At 41.7% G+C, this 25762-nt stretch overlaps 1 protein-coding gene across 10 annotated transcripts in view; it reads right to left on the reverse strand.

Moving 5' to 3' along the window:
* The window catches only part of PDE8B (phosphodiesterase 8B), a 225343-nt gene that overhangs the window by 4689 nt on the left and 194892 nt on the right, over positions 1-25762 (reverse strand). For 8 of the 10 annotated variants that reach the window (XM_081826701.1, XM_081826704.1, XM_081826703.1 and 5 more), the window contains 10 exons: positions 22620-22662; positions 18750-18827; positions 13114-13190; positions 11525-11689; positions 8897-8942; positions 8319-8454; positions 7231-7429; positions 4618-4835; positions 3145-3265; positions 358-525 (listed from right to left, as the gene is read on the reverse strand). In XM_081826701.1, the coding sequence (XP_081682827.1) occupies positions 358-525; positions 3145-3265; positions 4618-4835; positions 7231-7429; positions 8319-8454; positions 8897-8942; positions 11525-11689; positions 13114-13190; positions 18750-18827; positions 22620-22662 (1251 nt within the window). The remainder of the gene's footprint in view (positions 1-357; positions 526-3144; positions 3266-4617; positions 4836-7230; positions 7430-8318; positions 8455-8896; positions 8943-11524; positions 11690-13113; positions 13191-18749; positions 18828-22619; positions 22663-25762) is intronic. The other 2 variants (XM_081826700.1, XM_081826698.1) reach the window with 1 other exon arrangement.

Consider the following 25762-nt stretch of genomic DNA (forward strand, 5'->3'; position numbering starts at 1 on the left):
AGTGGGAGTGTGTCATGCTCCTATCTGTGTCCCCACAGGGCTCAGTGGAGAGAAGAATAACCTGGTAAGTGAATGGATGGTAGCCCAGTTTTTGTGAAAGTTCAGGATCTCACATTTTGATGATGAAACGATACTTCCAAAGGCTCAGTTTATCACCCTTTCTCCTAGAATGACTTTGGTCAGTGACCAGCCACATCAGTCACTCTTGGAAGGAACCAGAAGTCTACTGTGGGCCGGGGCTTTCCAGGGAGGATTCATTTATTAATTGATGGCTACTCAACTGGAAAATCTCCAGAGTTCCATGACCTGGAGCCATTTCCAGAAGAGAAGTGGAGCTTCCCTAGAGAGCTGGTGTACCTGTGCAAAATACTCCTCAGAGATCCTCCCAGCCCATTCGATGCACAGGTCCAGGGGGCGACAAGGGTTGGCTACATCAGCACACTTGATCATCATACGCTTGATCAGGATTTGGTTTTCAGGAAAGTTCTTCCCAGTAGGGTTGCATTCACAGTCACTGCCCTCAATCTGGAAAACAGATGGTCACATTAGGGTTAAAATGATGTTATGACCACAGGGACCAGACATGAGATGGTCAGCACCCAGGCCCATTTAGACGTGACTGGGACTCAAGTTTTCCCATCCTTAATTCCATATATAATACACTGACCTATCCTTGTACAAAAATAACCTCAGTCGAGACAAAAAGTTTTTTTGTTTTTTTTTTTTTAAGATTTTATTTATTTGACAGAGACCCAGCGAGAGAGGGAACACAAGCAGGGGGAGTGGGAGAGGGAGAAGCAGGCTTCCTGCAGAGCAGGGAGCCCGATGCGGGGCTCGATCCTAGGACCCTGGGATCATGACCCAAGCTGAAGGCAGACGCTTAACGACTGAGCCACCCAGGCGCCCTGAGACAAAAACAGTTTAAAACCTCAAACTCCCTATCACCACTCATCCAGTCCCTCGCTGCCATGCTCTTCCCCAGAGGTAACTATTACAAGCAGGGTTTGGATTTGTTTTTAATACTTTGTTATGTCATTTTCTTTCTTTCTTTTTTTTTTTATTTATTTATTTGAGACAGACAGAATGAGAGACAGAGAGCATGAGAGGGAGGAGGGTCAGAGGGAGAAGCAGACTCCCCGCCGAGCAGGGAGCCCGATGTGGGACTCGATCCCGGGACTCCAGGATCATGACCTGAGCCGAAGGCAGTTGCTTAACCAACTGAGCCACCCAGGCGCCCTGTTATGTCATTTTCAAGGAGAGTTTTTCTCCTGATTTTATCAGGATGTGTAAAAACAACTTCCAGGTTTAAAAAAAATCTATTAAAGATAGGAAAGAACACATACATATGACCCTTCAATCATTTCTTCACTTATTTCTACTTCTTATGCCTGCTGTCTCCTTCTCTCTCCTATTACTTCTGTCCCATCCTTTCCCGCTTTGTTTCTTTCTCTTAAGGCATCCGTCCACTCAGGCTTTCCTGGCTGCCGCTCTGAGTGGTGGCGAGTCATGAGCCATATACATTCGGGGGGGGGAGGGGGGGAAGGGGGCAAAGAGCAGAAAGTGGCCCGGGGCTGGATGGGGTGTATTCAGTCCTGTTTAGAAAGACCGGTTATGCAGGAGTACAGACCTAGTGACCAATGTCAGGGGTCCTGAGCCAAGTGGCCAGCTCTGTGACTAGGCTTACATAAATGCAACAATAAGCCAATTACACAAAACCTGGAAGATTGCTATTTTCTGCTTGCAAAGACATAAGGTTGTGTGAAAACACTTATATTTCCAGAGCTCTGCCAAGCTGAAAAATTGCATGACATTTTAAGGGTTTTTGTTTTGAGACTAGACCTATTTATTAAACATCAGTGGACAGAATTATGTTCTGAAGGTTATTCCTTTGATTACTTACCACTGGTAAAATACTGCTTACAGCAGACACTGTGGTAAATGATAAATCTCAACACAGAGCTGCTGGGAGCTTATTTTAATAGGTGAATTTCCTCAACTCTAAATTCTGTATAATTTTTCCCTCCTGAATCCCCAGATCCTTACCCCCTAAGTCAGTCTCCTAAAAAGAGAGGGCCCTGGCATTATGCTGTGGGACCCCTGGGGGATGAAGTAGAACAAGTGAGGTGGAACTGTCCATCTACGCTGGTCATGTGAAGGGTCCTACACAAACAGTCTCCTTACTGATCATCAAGTTACTTTTAAGACAACCGTTCATCATCCATCCACATACGCAACCTCTTCTCAATGGAAATGAGCATAAAGCTTTCCTAATTTTACAGGGCTATGAACAGCTTCATGGTTTCGGAGGTCAGTTGAACTCATTTTAAAACAACAGAGATGTGAACGTTCTGTGCATGTTTCTAAAACCCAAGTTTGGAAGGGCTTTAAGGCAGGACTAGGGTGTATCAGTAAATTTTAAAAAGGAAAAATGACATAAATGCTTTTGTTTTCAACTAGCACTCACAGTTTGACTCTGTGGAGTCTTTAGGTACTGATGTTTTTAATGCAAGTCAGCAGAAATACAGTTCTTGAAAATATCCACTTTTTTTCCTAATACTAAATTTCAGCTTCTATTTTTTTAATTTTATTGAATTATTTTAATTCCAGTATAGTTAATATACAGTGTTGAATCACTATATTGTACACCTGAAACTAACAGTTGTATACATCACTCAAGTGTTCATCAGGGCGAGTGTGCTCTTTTATCCCCATCACCTATTTCCCCCCCTTCCTTCCATCCATCCACATCCCCTCTGGTAACCACCAAGTTTGTTCCCTATAGTTAAGAGTGTTTCCTGGTTTGTCTCTCTTTTTTAAAATAGCCACTTTTGAGGTCTCAAATGACAGAAAATTAGAGAGGGCTTTGGATCCTCTAAGATACCCCCATTTAGGCTAGCCTCCGCTGTCTGCAGGCCTGTCTGTCTTACTCTTTGGGCCTACCACCTCCTGTCACCATGGGCCTTATCTCAGGACCTTTCTTTCAAGGAGTTCAGGGTTACTGTGGCCAGCACTTCCAGCCCTTCTTCACCAACTCCGAGCAGATAACCACCTTGTATTCAGGATGAAGAGAAAGTGTGTTGAGGCCAGAGTAGCCTCTAATGGAAATAATACTCGGATGTATCTTATTACAGGGGAAATGCTTACCTCAGCTGCCATTGGCTTATTGATGCTGTTCACAAATTTGTTCACATGTTCAAAGTGTTTGGTCATCTCTGTTGCTAAAACCATGTCAATAATAGCCTGGCGCAGTGTTCGATAATGGGTCCTAAAATAACCAGAAGACAGAGAGCCTTGTTCATATCAGGTCCAGAATGAGAACTGTTCTGCTACCATTTCACCACACTTCCACAGTGTGGGAGGAAGCTGGGGGCACGGAGTTGAGAACTGAGTGCAGATCATCAAGTTTACCTGCTCCTCTTCCCAGTAAGCCAGGACCTGTTGACGCCGTTCCATGGGCCCCAGTACAGCTGACCCTTGTAGGTCACGTGTGTGTGTGTATGAGAGAGAGAGAGAGGTCACGTAGTAGGCACTTATTTTACAAAGTAGTTTCCTTCTACCTTCCCTTGGCAACACAGAAACAGCCAGGTGGAAGGAAATGACAAATGCCTGCCCGGCAAGACTGGTGGCTCAGACACGGAGATTTCTGTTACAGAGACTTGTCTGTACTCCTTTAGCTGGTGGCATTGGAATAATGTTTTCCCATGAGTAAGTGATTCTCTAAGTTAGATAGACGGGGCAATGCATGGAGCAACAAACCTACCCAGAATTACTCTCCAGTTCCTATCATCCTTTTCTAACTTCCAGGAGCCAGAACGGAGAGCTGAGTAAAATTGGCTCTTGGAGAAAATTCTTTCAGTGAAAGTTCTAAAAACAGTCCTTGACACTGATGAAACATTCTGAAGGTGGAATAACTGGTCTCCATGTTTTCTCAGATTTCTGGAAACTAAAGAGTTAGGTTCCTGTTGACGCATTGTCCCTGAGGCCAGAGTGAGCTCTGTGCTCTGTGCATGCTTGGCCCTCCAGAAGTCTGCTGCTCTGCGGGAACTAGCCGTAGCCTGACTGCAGGGTTGGGGCAGCTGACAGGAATTGCTCCTGTCTGTTCCCAGCTGTCCCACTCTGCCCAGATGGGAGTACAACGGCCAGGAAGGGGGAAGCCTGTCCAACCCTTTGGGCTCTAACAACTCTGCTGGGACCTGTCGAACAACACTATCTCCTCATGTGTTACGTTTTTAAGGGGCAAACATTGAACTGGGGAAAGATGAGGAAGGATGCATCTTCCTTGAGTTAACAAAAGGAGGGATGTCCTCCTGGGAGGGTAAAAATATCTGCTGTACTTACTAGTAAGACAATATTTTAAGTATTTTGTGGTATGTAAAGCGTGTCCATGAACCCACTGAAAACCAAACGAAATTCAGAAAGATGAAAGCAGTCTGAAAAGTACAGGTAAGCTTTTAAGGGCAAGATTACTATTTTGTTGTCTGCTACAGTGGTCCAACTATTGTTATTTCTCCTTGTCCTTACCCTACGAAGCAGCTAAGTACTTGGAGAAGTTAGGGAAAACGGAATTTCCCACTTATACTTCACAAACCTGAGCACGGGAACCCAAGCACAACCAACCTGTCAATGTTCTTGAAAATGTTGCACTTGCTGTCCTTGGCTGTGAGCTGGAAAGCCAGTGCGGTGTGGTGGCTCTCCAGGACAGCGGTGTCGTTATAGAGCACGGCGAGTTCACTGCCCGCGTTGCACAGGAAGGAGTTGGTCCTTCCTGGGTGATCCACGTCATGCACTGTGGCGGCGATCAGTGCTGCCACCTCATCCAGCTGATCAAGGCTTCCCTGGGGCCACGGGGAGGCAAGGCTGAACGTTATCCACTGGATGTCAGAGACCTACACTCCTGTCTGGCCCTCAGGAGGGACAGGATTATCAGGATATTTTCTTAGCCTGATGAGCCTTCTCTGACTTTCTAGAAATTGAGAGGCTACCTAGGATATGCAGCATAGTGGAATATCTGGAGGGAAACCGAAATCTGAGCTGTGCCGTGTGACAGATACATTAAAATGGATGCCTAAATCCTGGCACCCACTCACTCCAGTTCTTTCCAGGAAGAAGCCAAACAGGCCTTTTCAAATGCTGGCCTGGGGGTATTGCTATGACACTTCCCCATGGGTGGAGAGAACACAGAGTGGCCTATGGTCACAAGTAGTACTTATTTTATGTGCTTACTTACGCAAAGAATGAGAGAATGGCAGTAAATGGCACACATACATCAGAACTCTTCACACAGAGGTAAAAGGATGCGAGCCAAGCAGTACAGGAGAACCAAGGACAAGAAAAAGAATCTCCCCAGGACAACTAAGGTTAAGGCAGCTCTCGCAGTTAAAAACAAAATTCAGCTCTAAGCTAGCAGGTGGCAAAGGCAGAAAGGGAGACCCTCTTTCTTAAGCTCTTGTGATGTAATCTGAGAACACAAACCAGAGCATAAGGGCATGCAAATGTTTTCTCAGATTACAGCTTTAGGAGGAGGTTATTAAATGGGCTACTATCACGTACGAGATCCTATGCCTTAGGACTTCATTCAGTAATCTTTTATGACAGGCTTCCTGGGCTCTAGTTAGTAGAGTGCTGGCACTATAATGATGAACTACACTGGCACGCCTTCTGCACGGATGGGGTTGACAGGTTAGTGGGAAAGGCACAAGTCACACACACACACACACACACAAGTAAAAGTAACTAAATCTCTGAGCTCAAGAGCCCCTTCCAGCCCAATGCTCCAAGGTTCCTTGCAGTTCTACATTTTCTGCCGAGACTGGCAGAATTAGAAGATGTCTTTGGAATTGTAAGTATATGAAAGCCTTAGCCTTGCTTCCAGGGCGACTTGAGCAATTCAATCAGATTTTGAAGACACTAACAGAACTCACAATTAAAAGGAGAATTCTTAGAGGAGGGAGAGTAAGGAAGATGATAGGGTGACCAAGAACTCCCTGACTCATCAAGCATTTAATCTCTCTTTTTCTAGAGTGGTTCTGCTTGAGTGAGGCTAATCTCCAACTCTGGACTGCAGGGGCTGCCAGCTCTTTGGTCTTGGCATTCGTGCTTGAGGACTTGTCCTGCACTGGCCGTGTGCAGCCTCAGCGGGGCAGTATCTCATGCAGTGTGTGGTGCAGGACTGTGAGCCCGGAGTAGGGAGCTGGAAGGGCCGTGGCTCCTCCAAGAAGGGGCTATACAAACCGAGGCTCATGTCACCTTTCTAAACCGTAGGTGATAAAGATCTTCAAAAGCATCACTCTTGGACCACATTCTTTACTTTGTTGATGATGAAAGCGAATACCAAGCTCAGCTTTTGTCTGATCAGCTTTGGCAAACTCTCCCCATTTTGGTGCCACTTCTGCTCCTTCTAGCTGACCCACTACCACTCTTCTAAGTACCCAGGGTCTTAAGAATAAAGAAATGATCTCATGTCAGGCTATTGCAGATTGATACAAATTTCAGTCTCTAGATAGCAATTCTCCCAGGGGCATCCACGTTCTAAGCTTCAGTTCTAATTGTAGCAAAGGAATTACAAGCTTAATTACGAGCTTCACTGTGCCCCAAGTGATGGTGGATGGGAAGGAGGGGGGAAGGGGATCTCTTGCCAGCTGCACATGGGGGTACCCAGGGCTTCCTATAAATCAGCCCCTGTACGTGACACCACTGACTTCTAAGTAAGACTGAGGGATGGGGAACTCTCTCAGAATTATGTAAGTCATCAGTACAGGATATACCCATTCACACCTACACAAAACACACACATATATGTATGATCAGCCGAATGTGGGATGGCTCATTACTGTCTGGATTATAATATGCCATTGGCCAAATTCTGATCCTAAAATGTCACCTCTAGACCGAGTAACCACTTGCTGTAATAATCAAGTCCTGTCCTCCCTCCCTCACAAAGGCCTCCTTGTACGTGGAGAATGGGTTCATGAATCAGCCAGCCATGTAAAGGAATCTCTACAGTGACATCAATTATTACTTTAGGCATTTGCGGGAGGGGAGAGCCGGGAGAAGAGGCCATGTCTTTACAACATCAACATGACCAGTTAATTTGATCACTCAAAAAACTGCCAGATTGGTTGCAGTTTATATATATATATATATTAGCTATTTGCCTTATATATTTAGTAAGATTGAGCTCCTGGACCTCCAATTTAGGCAGGTAAGTAGACCATGGTATCAGAATTCTACCTTCACTCGTTCCTTTCCGAGGAAGAAGGCAGTGGCATGCAGGACATCGGCGGCATGGGTGGAGTTATGGTAGGCATTGGAGGAGTGGTAGTTGGCTTCAATCACTTGGAGCCAGGCACGAAGAGTAGTTTCAGAGCAGTGTAAAAATTCACAAACTCCAAACCGAGAAAATACCTTTAAGCCCAGGTAAACCAATGGCCTGGAAAACAGGAAAACAAACCCTGATTCATTGTATTCACTGGTCTAGAAACTGCTTTCTTTGATGACACTGGGGAATAGAGGCATTTTTCTTTAGACGTTTTTACTTCACATGCACAAGGGCATAAAAGTATCTCCTCCCCAAATTAGAAGGAGAGAGAACATCAGTCACCTCTTTACAAGTAGGTGCCTCAGGCGATCAATACATAGGATTTCTAGATTGTCTTTAAGTCATATAGCCTTCGGTGGTTTCAGCAACCCAGATAGATCCCTGATAGTCCTTCCCCATCTCTACTTCCATATAAGCTCTGCACTTCCTCTGTGTCCCCTCAGGAAGTTACTGAGCCTAAGGACAGTCGTCTCTGCAAAGTCCTATCATTTACAGTCACATTACATATGTACAGGTAAGAATCATTCACATCCTATACACCAACAGCGCCAGAAGAAAGCCTTCTCCTACTATAGAAGAGGACTTTCTGAGTTATTTAATTATTTCCCTGCCTCCCGGATAGATCCAAAGTCAAATCTGTACTGCTCTCAAACTCATTTTGTAAGGTGGAACTTCAACAGTTTGGAGCTGAGAGTACTTGGAACTCTTGGCTCACTAGCACAAAGGAATGACCTGGATAAATCTGAAAAGGACACACAGTAAGTCCTCATCCTCGGTCATCATCAGGCTAATCCCACATCTTACCAACTCTGTCTCCATAAAGGAGCTCACTCAGGGGCCACAGTCTCTCTGCTTGTTCGACATTCCAGCATGGCATGACAGGTAGAACCTGTGAAGTTTCGTGTGGCAAGAACTCACGTCTCCCTCAAAGTTTCCAGATGTGAAAGTCTTGAGCGTGGCCATCAATCTTTCCCCACCTGCAGCCAGAGAAGCCACATACCTTTTATGTGTAACAGCTTCCAATTCAAAGATGTTGAACTCCCAGCTTTCTTCATTATCAAGTAATCGAGCGATACAAGGGGGGACATCGTTGATGGTTACTGGCATCGCAAGGTGACTGTGACTCTGGTGCACATCTGAGCAAACAGATGGGGTTGGGGAGGCTGGTTAATTGCAGAATCTTGAGTGCCCCTGAGCATCTGTCATCGTCTTCATGGTTGCTACTAGAAAGGAAGTCTTGAACTTCTAAGGGTAGGAAGATTTTTCACTTCAGGGTTCTCTTACATTATGAAACTTATAGATCCCCCAACAAAAAATAAAAATAAAAAAATCATCCCATTTAACTGTCTGTTTAAATGTACAGAGATGTGCAATTCTGACTCAGTGCTCAAAGAAGTAATATTTTAATGAGGAGACCTGGTTTCAAATGAAGACACTTCTCTTCAAATGAAGAGACTGTGAACTCCAATGAGACCAAGAGAAAGTAACACCAACACCCTCCCCAAACAATAATCCCAACATGGGGCAAGGCACAAGCTGGAGACTGGCCATCACCATAATGGACAGATGATAACTTACTCTTAGTGAACACATACTCGTTTCCTGACAACCTTCTCAAGCCATCCTGGAATAAAGAAAGCTACTATTAGAAGCATGCTTTCCATGCTCTTAGCATTGTTCTCTTATTTCTTCCATTAGCCTAAGAGACCTTCATCCTGAACAACCCAATCTGGAACTCCAAGTTGAAGCTCAAAATTAAATCAGAACAGTATCTACAAGACAGAGGATATTCTCCCTTCCACAGCTATTAGCCCCAGGAGATGGAGAATTGAGAATAAAGTGGATAGGACTTCATTCAGGTTTCACACCTGACATCTGAGTTGCCTTCGTTCTCACTCCATCTTTGTCTTCTGGCTTTTTGAAGTCTCATTCGTGCAACTGCAGAAGGGTCCTGCTTTTGGATGTGGGTTATTTTGAAGGGACCCCACTTGCCCTTATAGGGACGGTGTTATTCTTGTGTTCTTACATTTACATATTGGGGAACCGAAGTCTTGGGCCACATTTTGGGGATGACTTAACGTAAAGATGTAAAAAGGGTGGGCTGATTTTTGACTAATACCTAAATTTTTTCCAACTCTATTTTCTGTTTTGCAACATGGGCATTGCAACTAGCCTTTAAAAGAAAAGTTTCTGGATTTGAGATCTTTGGGGGGGGGCAGCATAAGGGAGTGGAAAGAATTCCAATGATCTCCATTAGTACTAGGCTCTTGAACTAGGCCCCAGATGTTTCTGCATCTGTTTCCTTCCCTCTGCTTTCTACCCTTGAGTACCTAATTATTTAGATCTTTGCTTAGAAGTCGTAATTGTCTCTCTAGAAAGTGTGTGCTAAGGTTTGAAGTATTTTTTTTTTAAAGATTTTATTTATTTGAGAGAGAGAATGAGAGAGAGAGAGCGAGCATGAGAGCGGGGAGGGTCAGAGGGAGAAGCAGGCTCCCCGCTGAGCAGGGAGCCCAATGCGGGACTCAATCCCGGGACTCCAGGATCATGACCTGAGCCGAAGGCAGTTGCTTAACCAACTGAGCCACCCAGGCGCCCTGCTAAGGTTTGAAGTATTAATGAAAAGGGGCACTCTGGTGGCTCAGTCAGTTATGCCTCCAACTCTTTTTTTTTTTTTCCCCCTAAAGATTTTATTTATTTGACAGACAGACAGGGAGAGGCAGAAGCAGGCTCCCCATGGAGCAGGAAGCCTGACCCCGGGCTCAATCCCAGGACCCGGGGATCAGGATCTGAGCTGAAGGCCGACGCTCAACTAAGCCACCCAGGTGCCCAAGCCTCCGACTCTTGATTCCTTCTGCCCCGCCCCGTCACGTGCTCCCCCTTCTTTAAAATAAATAAATAAATAAATAAATCTTTAAAAACAAAGTATTAATGAAGGGCTTTCCTGAAGTCACACCTTGGATCTTTAGGCCAAGACCTTAATTTTTAAAACTCTATCAATAGGCAAATAACAGTGGCTACAACTGTCTTGTTGTAAGGGAGGTATCACAAGGTACTCCTGGATTTTTTTTGCCTTTCTTTTTCTGGTTCCCTAAAACCAAATAAAGGTAGGTAGAATCCTACACTGGTTCCTCACAGCGTTACCTGCAGAGGAACCACAAGATGGTACGCCAACAGGGCGAAGGAGGACAGGTAACTGGGTTCCGAGAACCAGAATGCTCCCAATGCGACTCTGCTGTGGCTGCCCCCCTGCAAGACTCCCGCCAACCCTCTCCAGCACTAAGTCTACACTGCACTGCGATGGGACAACCCAGGCCGGCCCAGGGACGGGAAAGCATCGAGAGGTCACTCCAATTACAGGTTCATTAAAGATCTTCAGCAGGAACAAGGAGAATGGACTACAAAGCCAGTCAACCCGGCATTTGGTGACAGGGCTGGACAGAAGTCTTCAAAGTAAAACACATAGATGAGTTTGTTTTCCTCCCAAAGAATTCTTCCAGTTTCAGCCTCTGATAAGGATTACAAATGAATAATTTGAATTTTCTCCTTTTTCTTCACTTGCTGGTGGATGATGATGACCACCAAATCACAGCAAAACACAAGAACAGATGAGTCCTTAGACATCAGCTGCTCTTGGTGGTTACAGATGGTGGCGGTATTGGCCTGCTGGCAGGGGTTGGATCCCTCCTCCCCTCACCCTATGGAGCCAGAACAGCTCAGCTCTGCCTTTGCTGGATTGTAAAGGGAACTTCTATATAAGCTTTGATTTAAAGAACGGATTCTCTAAGATTTTGGGAACTAGTGCTCTAGTCTAAGTACAAACGCTTTCATGATATAAAGAGTCTGCAGTCCAAGGAAACCTCGCCATAACCCTCAATCCAGTACTGCCCCAGGTCAAGGGGAGGATGTGCATACTTCACCCTCAATCAGCTGCCTACTACTCTTTACTGTAATGATGATTCTGCAGGACTGTCTCCCATTGATGTGGTCAGTTAGCTTCATGGAAAGATAAATTCAAGAATTCCTTGAATTATACCACACATATAATACATAAATTTTGATGCAGATGCTTCTGGTTATGCTGACATTAGCCCACACAACAGGTGTTTCTGCAACTATAGGCACCAGTTTCTATGTTACATGTTCTGTGTACCCTGGAGGGCACTTCATGTCTCTCCCCTGCATTTCTGGGTTTTCCTCATCACTCACAGTCATCAGGCCTCCAACGAGATCACTGGTGTGGGGATCTTCATCTTTGGTACCCAGCTGAGGGGAATACAGTTCTGTGGTCCGTAAAATTTCTAGAACTCTGTCCAAGGCTTCTGCTACTGTAACGGGGCTGTTCTCTTGGGCTGCATTGATGATATTTATAACCTAAGGAAGTAAAGAGAGAACGAATAAATTTGAGGATATTAGGATTCTAATTCCCAGAAGTTAAACGTATGCCTGGAAATGGTAAGAAATCAGATGGTAACACATTTTATTGTTCAAAATGATCTGTGTTTCCACACAACCAGTCCATTCTTCCTGCAGTGTGCCCTTCATCCTCCCTCTCCTGGTGGTGCTCCTACCTTGGAGATTACATTTCTTCCAGCTTCTTTGCTGATCCTCTTCTAGCTCTCTTCTACAGGTTGGAGCTCCTCAGAGATTGGTGCTGGGCTTTCTCTCACTCCCCAGTCCTTCCAGAGATAAGCTATTTCCATGATTTTGGACCCATATGATCCATATGTTAAGGACCCTCAAATTTACATCCCTGTCTCAACTCCTTTTTGACCTTCAAGTTTGTATATTCAACGGCCTATGTGATGTATCTATTGAAATGTCTTACTTACACGTCCAAAACTAAATTCATGATATTGCTCCCTTCTCCCCAAAGCAAGCAAGTGAACAAATGGAACAAAAAAATCAAAGACAAGAGCTCCTTCTCTGGTCTCTACACTGGAGCAAAAGAAAACAACACTTTTATCCACTTGTCCTCAAACCCAAAACCTGGGAGGCCCCAACTGACAAACAGCTTTCCCCATTTCTCTGTCCACTCTCCTAGTGTCACTCGTCACTGAGTTAAATGGATTCTACCCCTAAATATTTCTTCATCTATTCATTTCTATCTCCACTGCTTTAACTCTAGTCCAACTAACACCACTTCTTGGCCTAGAATTCTGGAAAACCCCTAACTGGTCTCTTCTCTTTCATTCTTGACATTTCTAGTCCATTCTCTTCATGGCAGCTGGGTGTTCTTTTTAATAAACATGCTTGATCATGTCACTCCCCCACTTGAAACTCTTCAGTGGTTTATTCTGCACAGAACTAAAATATGAACCCTTCCTGGCAGCTCCGTGTCACCATCTTCTTCCTTCTTCTTCCCTTCCCACCCCCAGTCTCCAAGCTCTAGCCATCCATACTTCCTTTCAGGTCTTCAAATACTCCAATCCCTCTTCCTCATCTCTTTGCTTCTTCCCTTGCTGTGCTTGCTGTCCACAATTCTCTTCTCCCACCTCTCCTAACATCCTTGCATGCTTCAGTTCTTACTTCAAACATTATTTCCTCTATAGAGAGCTCTCCCTGATCACCTCACCCAACGTAAATAGGCCATAATTTAATTTTCTCTTAGAACCCTATTGTATTCCTTCCTAATAGTCATTGCAATTTGTAACTACAAATTTATTTATTATGTATTTATTTAATATCTGTTTCCCCTCCATGGTATTAGTAGTAAGTCACTCATCACTTTATTTCCAGAAGTTAACCCAGTGCTGGGTAACCCTGATTGCAGAGTGGAGGAGGCAGCTGCCACTCACCTTTGTGATGGGAGCCTCGATGGTCATGGAATGGATCCTTGCCATGGATGGATAGCGACGATTCTGTAGGCTTGGTGCTGAAGAGAATAAAGGAAGTCGTATCTGGTGGCTCAGCTTGGCTAAATGCACCAAAGGAACCCTTCATGGACTGATTCTCACAGGAATGCTTCCCCACTGCCCTCCACAAAGCAAAGGATTTGCCCATCTTTTAATCCTAAAAGGCTCAGAGATCAGGCACTACTTGCCAAAGTCTAGAAAGGGTGTTCTGGCCTGGAACCCTGATGGCAGGTAGGTTTGAGGAGTCCCAGTTCCAGAAGGGAAATTTCAGAGAGGGTTAATGGGATCCTGAGGCCCCATCTCACTTTCCCATAAATTACTGAAGCCCAACTCGGGCAGTTCCTAACTTTCAGTCCCCAGCTGTTGGCCACGTAAGCGGATAACTGCAGTGTGGGAGAGGAAGCAGGGGCCATGGTCAGGGTGGGCGCAGATGAGAGAGTCCACTCTCTGTAGTAATTAGGGCCAGGCACTCGACCTCCCTGCGCCTCTAGGTTCTTAACACCCAGAATCCAGTGATGGTTCTAGCTCTAATCTATAGAAACTTTCATTTTAAATTCTGTTTTTAAAATTTATTTTTTTATTTTTAAATTCCAATACAGTTTTAAAAAGTGTTATATTAGTTTTGGGTGTATAATATAGTGATTCAACAATTCTATACATTACTCAGCACTCATCATGGTAAGTGTGCTCTTTATCTCCATCACCTATTCACCCATCACCCCACCAGCCTCCCCTGGTAACCACCAGTTTGTTCTCTATAGGTAAGAGTCTGTTATCTGTTTTTTGTTTTTTGTGTGGGTTTTTTTTGGCTTTATTTGCTTCTTACATTCCACATGAGTGAAATCATATAGTATTTGTCTTTCTGACTTATTTCATTTAGCATTATACTCTCCAGATCCATCCACGTGGTTGCAAACAGCTAGATTCCATGTTTTGTTATGGCTGAGAAATACTACATTGTGTGTGTGTGTATTACATATAATATTATACATATATATTACATATAATATATATTACATCTTTTTTTCTTTCTACTACATTGTATGTATATATATGTATATATTATATATGATATATACAGTTACATATATATACACATATATTACATATAATATATATACATATATATATTACATCTTTTTTTTTAATCCATTCATCTATCAATGGACACTTGGGCAGCTTCCATAATTTTTCTATTGTAAATAATGCTGCAATAACCATAGGGGTGCATGTATCTTTTTATATCCGTGTTTTTGTATTTTTTTTTTAAAGATTTATTTATTTGACAGAGAGACACAGCGAGAGAGGCAACACAAGCAGGGGGAGTGGGAGAGGGAGAAGCAGGCTCTGCACCGAGCAGGGAGCCCGATGTGGGGCTTGATCCCAGGACCCTGGGACCACGACCCGAGCCGAAGGCAGACGCTTAACGACTGAGCCACCCAGGTGCCCCAGTGTTTTTGTATTCTATGGGTAAAGACCCAGTAGTGGAATTATTGGATCTTATGGTAATTCTTTGAGGAACCTCCATACTTTTTTCCATGGTGGCTGCATCAATCTGCATTCCCACCAACAGTGCACAAGGGTTCCTTTTTCTCCACATCCTCACCAATACTTGTTACTTCTCATGTTTCTGATTTTAGCCATTCTGACAGGTGTGAGGTGATATCTCATCATGGTTTTGATTTGCATTTCCCTGATGATGAGTGATGTTGAGCATCTTTTCATTTGTCTGTTGACCATCTGGATGTCTTCTCTGGATAAACATCTTCATGTCTTCTGCCCATTTTTTTTTTTTAAAGATTTTATTTATTTATTTGAGAGAGAGAGAATGAGATAGAGAGCATGAGAGGGGGGAGGGTCAGAGAGAGAAGCAGACTCCATGCTGAGCAGGGAGCCCGACGTGGGACTCGATCCCGGGACTCTAGGATCATGACCTGAGCCGAAGGCAGTCGCTTAACCAACTGAGCCACCCAGGTGCCCATCTTCTGCCCATTTTTAATCAGATTATTTGTGGTTTTGTTGTTGAGTCGTATACTTTTTAAAATGTATTTCAGATACTAATCTTTTATTGGATAGGTTCATTTGCAAACATCTTCTCCCATTCAGTAGGTTGTCTTTTAGTTTCTTGATTGTTCCTTTTCCTTTGCAAAAGCTTTTAATTTTGGTATAGTTCCAACAGATTATTTTTGCTTTTATTTCCCTTGCCTCAGGAGACATATCTAGAAAAATGCTGCTATGGCCAATGTCAGAGAAATTACTGCCTCTGCTCTCTCCCAGGATTTTTATGGTTTGAGGTCTCACATTTCTGTTTTACCCATTTCGAGTTTGTGTGCATGGTGTGAGAAAGTGGGTCCAGCTTCATTCTTTTTCATGTAGCTGTCCAGTTTCCCCAACGCTATTTGTTGAAGAGACTGTCTTTTTCCCATTGCATATTCTTTCCTGCTTTATCAAAGATTAATTGACCATACAATCATGGGTTTATTTCTGGGCTCTCTATTCTGTTCCATTGATTAATAGATCTGTTTTTGTGCCAGTACCATACTACTTTGATTACCACAGCTTTGTAGTATATCTTGAAATCTGGGATTGTGATACTTCTAGGTTTGTTCTTTTTCAAGACTGCTTTGGCTGTTTGGGGTCTTTTGTGGTTTCATACAAATTTTAGGATAATTTATTTGACTTCTGTGAAAAATGTTTCTGGTATTTTGATAGGGACTGCATTAAATTTGTAGAATGCTTTGGGTAATACAGACATTTTAATAATATTCGTTCTCCCAATCCAGGAGTATGCAATATCTTTCCACTCATTTGTGTCATCTTAAATTTCTTTCATCTGTGTTTTATACTTTTCAGAGTACAGCAGATCCTTCACCTCCTTGGTTAAGTTCATTCTAGGTATTTTATTATTTTTGGTGCAATTGTAAATTGGATTGTTTTCCTACTTTCTCTTTCTGCTACTACATTAGTAGTGTATAGAAATGCAAAGGATTTAGGTACATTGGTTTTTTTATCCTGTGACCTTACTGAATTCATTTATCAGTTCTAGTAGTTTTTTGGTGGAGTCTTTAGAGTTTTCGCTATATAGTATCATGTCATTTGCAAATAGTGAAAGTTTTACTTCTTCCTTACAAATTTAGATGCTTTTATTCCTTTTCTTATCTGATTGCTGTGGCTAGTATTTCCAGTACTAGGTTGAATAAAAGTCACAGTGGACATCCTTGTCCTGTTCCTGATTTTGGAGGAAAAACTCTTTTGCATTGAATATGTTGTTACCTGTGGGTTTCCTATATGGCCTTTATTATGTTGAGGTATGTTCTTCATGAATGTAGGTTGTACTTTGTCAGATGCTTTTTCTGAATCTATTGACATGATTATATGGTTTTTATCCTTCCTCTTGTTGATATATCATGTTGACTAATTTGCAAATATTGAACCTCCCCTTGCATCCCAGTAATAAAGCCCACTTGATTGTCATGAACGATTTTTTTAACGTACTGTTGAATTCATTTGCTAATGTTTTATTTGAGGATTTTTTTGCATCTAAGTTCATAAGAGATACTGGCCTATAGTTCCTTTTTGTAGCAGCTGTATCTGGTTTTGATATCAGGCTAATACTCTCATAGAATGAATTTGGAAGCTTTTCTTCCTCTTCTATTTTTTTGGAATCATTTGAGAAGAATAGGTACTAACTCTCCTTTAAATGTTTGGTAGAATTTACCTGTGAAGCTGTTTGGCTTGAACTTTTGTTTGTTGGGAGTTTTTTGATTGCTGATTCAGTTTCATGGCTGGTAATTGGTATGTTCAAAGTTTCTATTTCTTCCTGATTCCGTTTTGGGAGGTTCTATGTTTCTAGTAATTTACCCATTTCTTCTAGGCTGTCCTGTTTGTTGGCATATAATTTTTAAAAATATTCTCTTATAATTGTATTTCTGTGGTTATTGGTTGTTACTGCTCTTTCATTTCTGATTTTGTTTTTTTAAATCTGGCTAGAGGCTTATCAATTTTGTTGATCTTTTCAAAGAACCATCTCCTGGTTTCATTTTTTCTTTTTTAGTTTTCATTTATTTCTGCTCTAATCTATTATTTATTTCCTTCTACAGGTTTTGAGTTTGATTTATTCTTTTTCTAACTCCTTTAGGTATAAGGTCAGGTTGTTTGAGATTTTTTTTCTTGAGGTAACTCTGTATTGCTATAAACTTCCCTCTTAGAACTGCTTTTGCTGTACCTGAAGATTTTGGACCAATATGTTTTCATTTTCATTTGTCTTCATGAATTTTCTCGTTTCCTCTTTGATTTCTTAATGGACGCATTTGTTTTTTAGTAGCATGTTATTTAACTTCCATGTATTTATGTTCTTTTCAGCTTTTCTCATGTGGTTGATTTCTATTTTCAGGACTTGTGGTTGAAAAAGATGCATGGTATGACTCTGATCGTCTTGAATTCGTTGAGGTTTGTTTTGTGGCCTAATTGGTGATCTTTTCTGGAGAATGTTCCATCTACACTTGAAAAGAATGTGTATTCTGTTTTAGAATGTAATGTTCTGAATATATCTGTTAGATCAATCTGGTCCAGTGTGTCATTCAAAGCCACTGTTTCCTTATTGATTTTCTGCTTGGATCAGTCTATTGATATAAATGGGTTGTTAAAGTCCCCTACAATTATTGTATTACCATCAATTACTTCATGTTTGTTATTAACTGCTTTATGTATTTGGGTGCTCCTATGTTGGATGCATAATTATTTACAATTGTTCTATCTTCTTGTTGGATTGTTCCATTTATGAAATAGTATCTTTGTCTCTTGTTATAGTCTTTGTTTTAAAGACTGTTTATTTCCTAATATAAGCATCCTTACCCCAGGTTTTTTTTCACTTCCATTTGCATGATAAATGCTTTTCCATCCCTTCACTTTCCATCTGCATGTGTCTTTAGGTCTGAAATGAATGTCTTATAGGCAGCATATAGATGGGCCTTGTTTTTTTATCCATTCCATAGCCTTATGTCATTTGATTGGAGTGTTTAGTTCAAAATAATTATTTATAGATATGTACTTACTGCCATTTTGTTACTTGTTTTATGGTTCTTCTCTGTTCCTTTCTTCTCTTGCTCTCTTCTCTTATGGTTTGCTGGCTTTTATTAGTGATATACTTGAATTCCTTTTTATTTTTTGCATATTACTGGGTTTTTAAAAAAGATTTATTTATTTTAGGGAGAGAGAACATGAGCTGGGGGGGAGAGCAGAGGGAGAGAGAGCCTCTCAAGGAGACTCCCCACTGAGCACAGAGCCTGAAGGGATGAGGGGGTGCTTTATCTCACGACCCTGAGATCATGACCTGAGCTGAAATCATGAGTCAGATACTTAACCGACTGAGCCACCCAGGCACCCCTATTACTGGTTTTTGATTTGTGGTTACCATTAGGTTTATATGTAACATCTTATGCATATAGCAGTCTATATTAAGTTGATGGTCACTTACTATGAACCCATTCTTTACTCCTCTCCTCCACTCCCATGTTTTAGTTATATGGTGACATAAAAGTCACCATAAAAAGGTCAAGGAAATCTCAAAAACTTCTTACCATCACTGCCTCGAGATGATATCGATTTCACATCAATGGACTCTTTCCTTCTGTTCTTGTATCTGAATGAATGAGACTCTAAGGATTTCAAATTAGTAATAGAAAGTGAATAGTTTTCAGCTTACTTACAGGTGAAATTTAGACACCCCCCCATTATCTAAAGAAAACGAGGTTCCTTTTTAAGCACTACAAAATATTCTCAAACAATAAACCACTTTTTCTTCAAATCATCAACACAAAATCATCAGTCTTATTAATTGTAAAATGATACTCTTGTGGCACCCCATTATATCATGGTAATAGGGCTTATTACCAAGGGCTTTTTAGTTCCATTAATAAAGTACTTTTTAAAAAATAAACATCAAAAGGGATGCCTGGATGGCTCAGTAGGTTAAGCGTCTGACTCTTGATTTTGACTCAGGTCATGATCTCAGGGTCATGAGATCCAGCCCTGCCTTGGGCTCTGCACTCAGTGGGGAGTCTGCTTGAGATTCTTTCCCTCTGCCCCACCCCCTGCTTGCACACACGTGTGTGTGCTCTTTCTCCCTAAGATAAATAAATAAATCTTAAAAAATATAAACATTAAAAATTGGGGTAAATTTGGGGGGTTCATTTCAACCTGAAGGGCAGTACATGTAACTGGGTGGGGAAGGCTTTTACGGGGATATCTGCGGAAATAAAATACTAGTGAAATGCACAGAAAGTTGAATTTATTTGAGAAACTAATATGGAGTAATTTTAGGCCCCTCCAGATGGTCTTCTAGGTTCTCCTGAGGATGTCATTTCATCAAATGAGACAGACTGCCAGTGCCAGGAAGGAAGAGAAGAAAAGGTACGTTTTTAATCCCAACAATTTCCACAACTGAACTCTCACTTTTGTCCTTACTTTCTGAGTGGGGGGGAAGCACTTAAATTCTACCTAAGTCTTTGCTGACTTTGAATTTACCACTCAGAATGTGCTGATCCAAGACTGAAGTTAATCCAAGATTGAAGCACATAGTGCACGCTACCGGTCAGGACCCAGAGATCAAAATGTCAGGGCAGCAGAGCTGGCTTCAAAAACATGCATTTTCAGTGCACTGGATGCTTATGGAGTAACCCAGTGGTAAGGAGAGAAACTTAATCCTAACAGAACTTCTTCTTACTGGGCTAAGACAAGAGGCAGACATGCAGGTTCCAGCAGGGAGAATGCATTTCTCAGACACCAATATTCCAAGAAAGAAAAAAAATTCCAGTGTTCATATTCCAAGAAAGAAAAAAAAAGATGTAATAATGCTCTTTTAAAAAAGAATTGTCTATTAGCACCAAAAAAGGTATAAGAGAGAACAGCAGAGAATAAGCTCCAGAGCCCAACTGCCAAAGTTCAAGTCTCCACCATGCCATCAACTAGCTGTGTAACCTTGGGAATATTATTTCTCTGTGTCTCAATATCTATATCGAGTGGAGATAGTCACAGCCTCTCATTCCCAGGCTGTTGGGAGACGTAAATGAGTTAATCCATCATAGCAGCTAGCACAGTGCCTGCTACACAGTAAGTATGTAGTTCATGCTGGCTAATAGTATTAATTACATCTGTTCATTTACAAATATACCTTCTTTCTAGGCACAAGTGGCATCATGGTATAGTATTTTTTTTTTTTTTTTGCTGTGTTTCACTTCAAAATATGTCTTAAATACTTTCTTCTGGATCACCTTTTTAACCATTTACTTTAATGTCCTAAAAAATCTGATTCAATAAAAAAAGTTAAATCAGTAACTAAACTTGAATTATACATTTATACAGCATAAAGTAAAAAGCAGAACTATTATGAAGTTGATCTGAACACCATAACCATATAGCCTTGTCTTAAATGATATAGCTTAAAATAATTACACTGTCCCCTTTGCCTCATCTTGTCTTCCAGATTCTGCCTTAATAATTTTCCTGGCCTTGCATAGGAGTTTCAGTGTTTATAAAGACAGCTATGGGTAGTAGTACTTTAAATGACATTGTTAGGATCATATGGCATCTTTCAAGCCCTGAAAAACTAACAGTGGTCACTTGTAAGACATTTCTTTAAGTCCTCTTCAGGTACTTAATATTCTCACGTTCCTAACACTCATTTATCACATAATAAATTAAATCTAACTTAATAAAGATTTAAGATTACATTCAAGATTAAAAATCCTCAAGAATTCCTCAAAATTTAGTTTCTAAATAAAACTGAAGTAGGGAAGTTAGTCTTATGGCTGGCTGGCTGAATTCTAAATCATTCACTAGAAATTATTCAAAGATATCTAATGCTTATTCTTCCTGATTTTATCTCAGCTAAAATTAAGAGAATATAGCAATAGAAATTATTAAAAGTTTGGAGAAATTATTCTTCAATAAAGGCCACTTAAATCAAATGATTCATTATTCATTCTCTCAACAGATGCTTGTGGAATGAATTTAAAAACCAGAGAAAATAAGGATAAAGGAGATTTAAATAAATTTAATCAATGACAAAAAGGGATATAATATCAACAATTTTTTAAAAAATAGCTAACATTTACTGAGCACCTACTCTGCACCAGACATTGTGTTCCAATGTTTAAGTATAGAAATTTTCTTATATGATCATTACAACAATTCTGAAAGCTACATAGTGTGATCCTCATTTTACCAGTGAGAAAACCTAAATTTGGAGAGATAACGCAGGTAGCTCAAAGTCAAAGAGCTACTAGTCAAATGGCGGAACCTATGTTTTGTAAGATGAGATGTTTTCAACTTAGCCATGTTCTGTGAGCAATTTTATTGAGTCTATTATGGGCAAGGCAATGCTGGGCACTGTAAAGGATGTGAAAATGCAACAGTTTTTGGCACACAGAAGCTCATAAGTTAGTTAAAATATTACTCTTGCTGTGTTACAAGAAATAAACTAAAACATCAGAGAGCGACAGGGAGAGACAGAGACAGAGACATAACAGAAGGGATGGAAAGAGAAGGAGAGGGAAGGGCAGAATAAGGAAAAGGTAGGGGAATGGAAGGACGATACCCAACAGTTAAGTTTCAGTTAGATATTATATACACTTTCTCTTTTAGTCTTCCTAGCAACAATGAGATGGACATTGTTAATTCATTTTACAAGCAAAGACACTAAAACTCAGAAGGATCAAATTAAGTCTGAGTATGCTAAAATACGGACCATCCCAGAGTCAAGGGGAGGGACTAAATTAGTAGCTCAGGGTCTAACCTTATGCATTAGTGGTTGGGAAAACCACTAACAGAGCAAAGAATGTCATGCATGTATGCAGGAACAAGAATTTTAAATCTTTGAGAGCAGACTGGTTTTTCCCTCTAATGATCAGAGACTTCCAGACCTTTCAAATGCAACAGTCATCTGGTCTAACCCACATCTGAGGGTAGAGGAAACAAAGGGTCAAACAGAGCACTGCCCAAGGTATAAAGCGAGGAGGTAGGGACTGAAGTGGTGCCTCAGTGCTCTTGACTTCCCAGACAGGGCAGTCCACCCTTTCTAATCATCTAGTCACCCAGAGCTACGAGGGAAGGGTAGACTGACCAGGGTACAACAACAGTGGTCTCCCCTGGACTTCTGGGCCACTCTCTCTTTTGGGTTTATTTGCTCTACAAGGTCTCCAGCCAGCAAAATAAAACCAGGATGGGGAAGGCATTCAGTAGAAAAGGTTGCCATGAATCAAGAGTGCAGAGTTTTGAAGGGATTCTGCTTTTATTCTGGCTCTCTCCAGCCTTCCAATATCAGCACTCAGATTTTACTAATCCAAATTCTGGGGTGGTGAGTGTCAATCTAGACTTCTTCAGAGTAATTTATAGACTTGAACCCACCAGTGCCACTGGAGTGTGTAAGAGTGAAAATGAAGTATTCTCACCTGTCTGAGAATTGTCTCCTGAATCACGATGAACCTTGTGAAGCTAAAGTTGTTCAAAAGTTTGGTGAAAGAAGAGAAAGAAATTTTAAATATGGTATTAGCTACATTTCCAGCTGAACAATTTCATTAAAAAAGCTCTGGAGATTCAAGAAATCAAGAAGTTACACAGATAATATGAACAGATGAAAGATGGTAATACTACAAATGCTCTATTACATTCAGACACATATAGAATGCCCGAGCCTGAGAGCAAGGAGATACCCAAGGGATGTACTTTCTAACCAAGACATCTACATCTCCACTCAGCTGCTTCCATTTTGACCACTGCAGAAATACAGAAAGACAAAAATCTGTAACAAATTTTTTATAAGGCTAATATGTAACCTATTTAGATTTCAGACATGTTATAAAATTTTTCTGTAGGATAAAAGTAATCTGAATTTAAGCTTAGGATTTTTAAAAACCTCTCTAAAAAGCTCTTCAAGTGTTCCTCAACTATGGACAGTCGATTTACAAAATGTTTATTCACAAAGAGATATGAACTTTGGATGCAGCTTAACACCTAGTTCCTTCTCATTATCAAATTCTTTGTGTCCTAAGGATTTTATGTTAATGCTCAATAAATATCTGTCAAATGATCAAGTCATTAATACTAGAAAATAATATGCTTTGGGATTTTGCATTTTTTTCCGTTTATAACTAAGACACTGTTATTGGGGTGCATCTAGCTTATATCACACTTATAATCATGCTCCTTTGCTGCTAAATCATCTATTTCCATTTGCTTAGACAATCCAGTCTTTGTACCTACTCAGTGAAAGGGATAAGTTAACTTGAAAAGCAAGACAGGTGACTGTATAGTGCTAACTCTGAAGGAAGGTTAGTTTGGTTTAGCAACACCAACTGTAATAGCCAGAAGTTCCCTATGTATCAGATAACAGGTACAATGTTCCAGCTTGATGCAACCATTGAAAAATAATTACATAAAACTGAAGCGTTAAAGAAAGGGGGCTTTCTATGAATCATTCCACACAGTCCGGGCCACATAATTACAGAGACAATTACATGGCCGGCCTGGGTGAGATCTTGGTCAAAATGTAACTAAGGGCTGTGACACATTTATCCCATAATTATGGGACCTTGTTATTTCTTCTGTGAACAACTGTTTTATGTTTTTTCCTTTACAGATAAAGACCATTTGCTACAAAGCTAGTAAGTGCAGTGTGAATTTCTGATACTATACCAAATGAATACAACTTCTGCCTTGCAAATTGTTTTCTCAGTCAGCTTTAGCTCAAAACCAAGTAATCTTTAAATACTTACTTTTCTCTCTGAATCACAATACATCTCTCCTTTAGGAACAAAGTCCTATGACTTTGCTGCTTATCCCCAAAAAGCCCTTGTCTTGTCTTTTGTTGACCCCCCAGAGGCGAGCCGAATGGCCTGTGGAGCTCCTACGAGGTCAGCATGGGTTTTGGGTTCTGTCTAGATGGAGCCCGATGAACTCCAAGGGCCAGCAGATACACAGCCCAACCCTGCCTTTCGGATGGCAGTGCCGTGGTCCTGGCCAGGGAGAAGAGGAACAGGGGAGGAGAAGTGAGAGGTGCCAGGTCCCTCTGCTGAGGGAGCTTCCCATCTGCCTTTCTCCACATAGAATGTGGTATTTGGCGCTTTTGGAGCTGAACGCACTGCACCCCCTCCAAAACCCAGGCCCCTGAAACGGCTCATCTACCTCTGATGGATTCTCTCCTCTGCACAGGAACAGAGGCTGGAAGTAACGCCTTGATGTCACTTGCTTTACAAGCAGAGATTTCACAGGGCCATGTCAGCACCTGCTGCCCAGGACCCCGTTTCCTGACTCACTTCCTGATCCCCAGCTGCGCTAGGTTTTCTCAGAGCTTCGGGCTCAGGTTCTCTCCATTCCTCGTCGGAAGATCACCTCCTCCCCCGCCCCCTTTACAACTGAGGATTCACTTGGATGAAAACAGTCTTTAACAATTCCAACTTTTTTCTTGGAGGTCTAAACCCACCAGTCATTTATAACTGGCCATGAACGATTCCACTAGAATTATTTTCTCACATTTCTCATCTGTGCTGTCTGAGGAAGTCAACAGGGAAGGAGCTGCTCTGTAGTCGGCTGTTCTCTGGTAGGCAGCCAGGGGGGTTAACTGTGGGGCAGGGAGAGAGACGGAGGGGCTATCCGTGACAACAGCACCATCTCTTACGGCTCTGCCACGTGCTGGCACCTTCACATGTGCCATCAGGCTGGTCAGGACAGTACCCCTGCGAAGGAGGAAGGCCAGTCATTCCTCTGACAGGTGGGGAAGCGGAGGTTTCACTTGCCTGAGCCTCCCAGCTAGTACTCGACAGCGCCCCATTTCCAACCCTGATCAGCGGGCTCTAAAGCCACTTCCTGTTTGTCACACTGCTGTCTACAGGGAGGACCCAGGAAGCTCTGGGCCCAGGCCTGTGAAACTGGGGTCTGAGGACAACATCCTCTGTGTGAGAGCAGGGCAGCCATTTGGAATATAATTTCTTTTGAAATTTTGGGGAAGGCTTGAATCTCTGCTATCGAGAGGTTTTGTCACATGTATGCTAAAGCAAAGCCAAGCAATCATATTTCAACGTCCCCATGTCAACCATTGTCTGTGGAGTGTTTGTTTTTCCTTTTGTGAAAGAAAGCTTAAAGTGCAAAATGTGTCTACATGAAGTTATGACTGGGAATTTGGACCCGTGTGTCCCTGGGGAACCCAGTGCTTCTGCGCTAGTTCCTACAACGTGAATACCTTGGCCTGCACTGCTCCTGCCAGAGCTCAAAGCTGGGAATTCTTAGCAAGTCCTTAGAAGCTTACACCTTGTTTGGTGGTGGGGGGGGGGCGGTTAATTCATCATTTCAAACCTTTAATTATTGAAAATGTTATAGGTTCCCACAGACGTTGCTATCCTTGTGCTAAATGCTTTGTTTATAAAAACTTGATTATGCTTGGCTCTAAAAGGCCCTACAAATTTGGATTTGTGTGTATGTGTGTGGGAGAGAGAGATTTCAGGGTCATCTGTTTTCCTCTTCAGAAATAACCATTTCAAATTTTTATTTTCTCTACACACCCACCACAATGTCTTAAACTAAAAAGAAATTCTGTCAA

This window comes from Leptonychotes weddellii, chromosome 7 (assembly GCF_054177405.1).
Source record: "Leptonychotes weddellii isolate Sample4059 chromosome 7, ASM5417740v2, whole genome shotgun sequence".
Taxonomy (NCBI): Eukaryota; Metazoa; Chordata; class Mammalia; order Carnivora; family Phocidae; genus Leptonychotes; species Leptonychotes weddellii.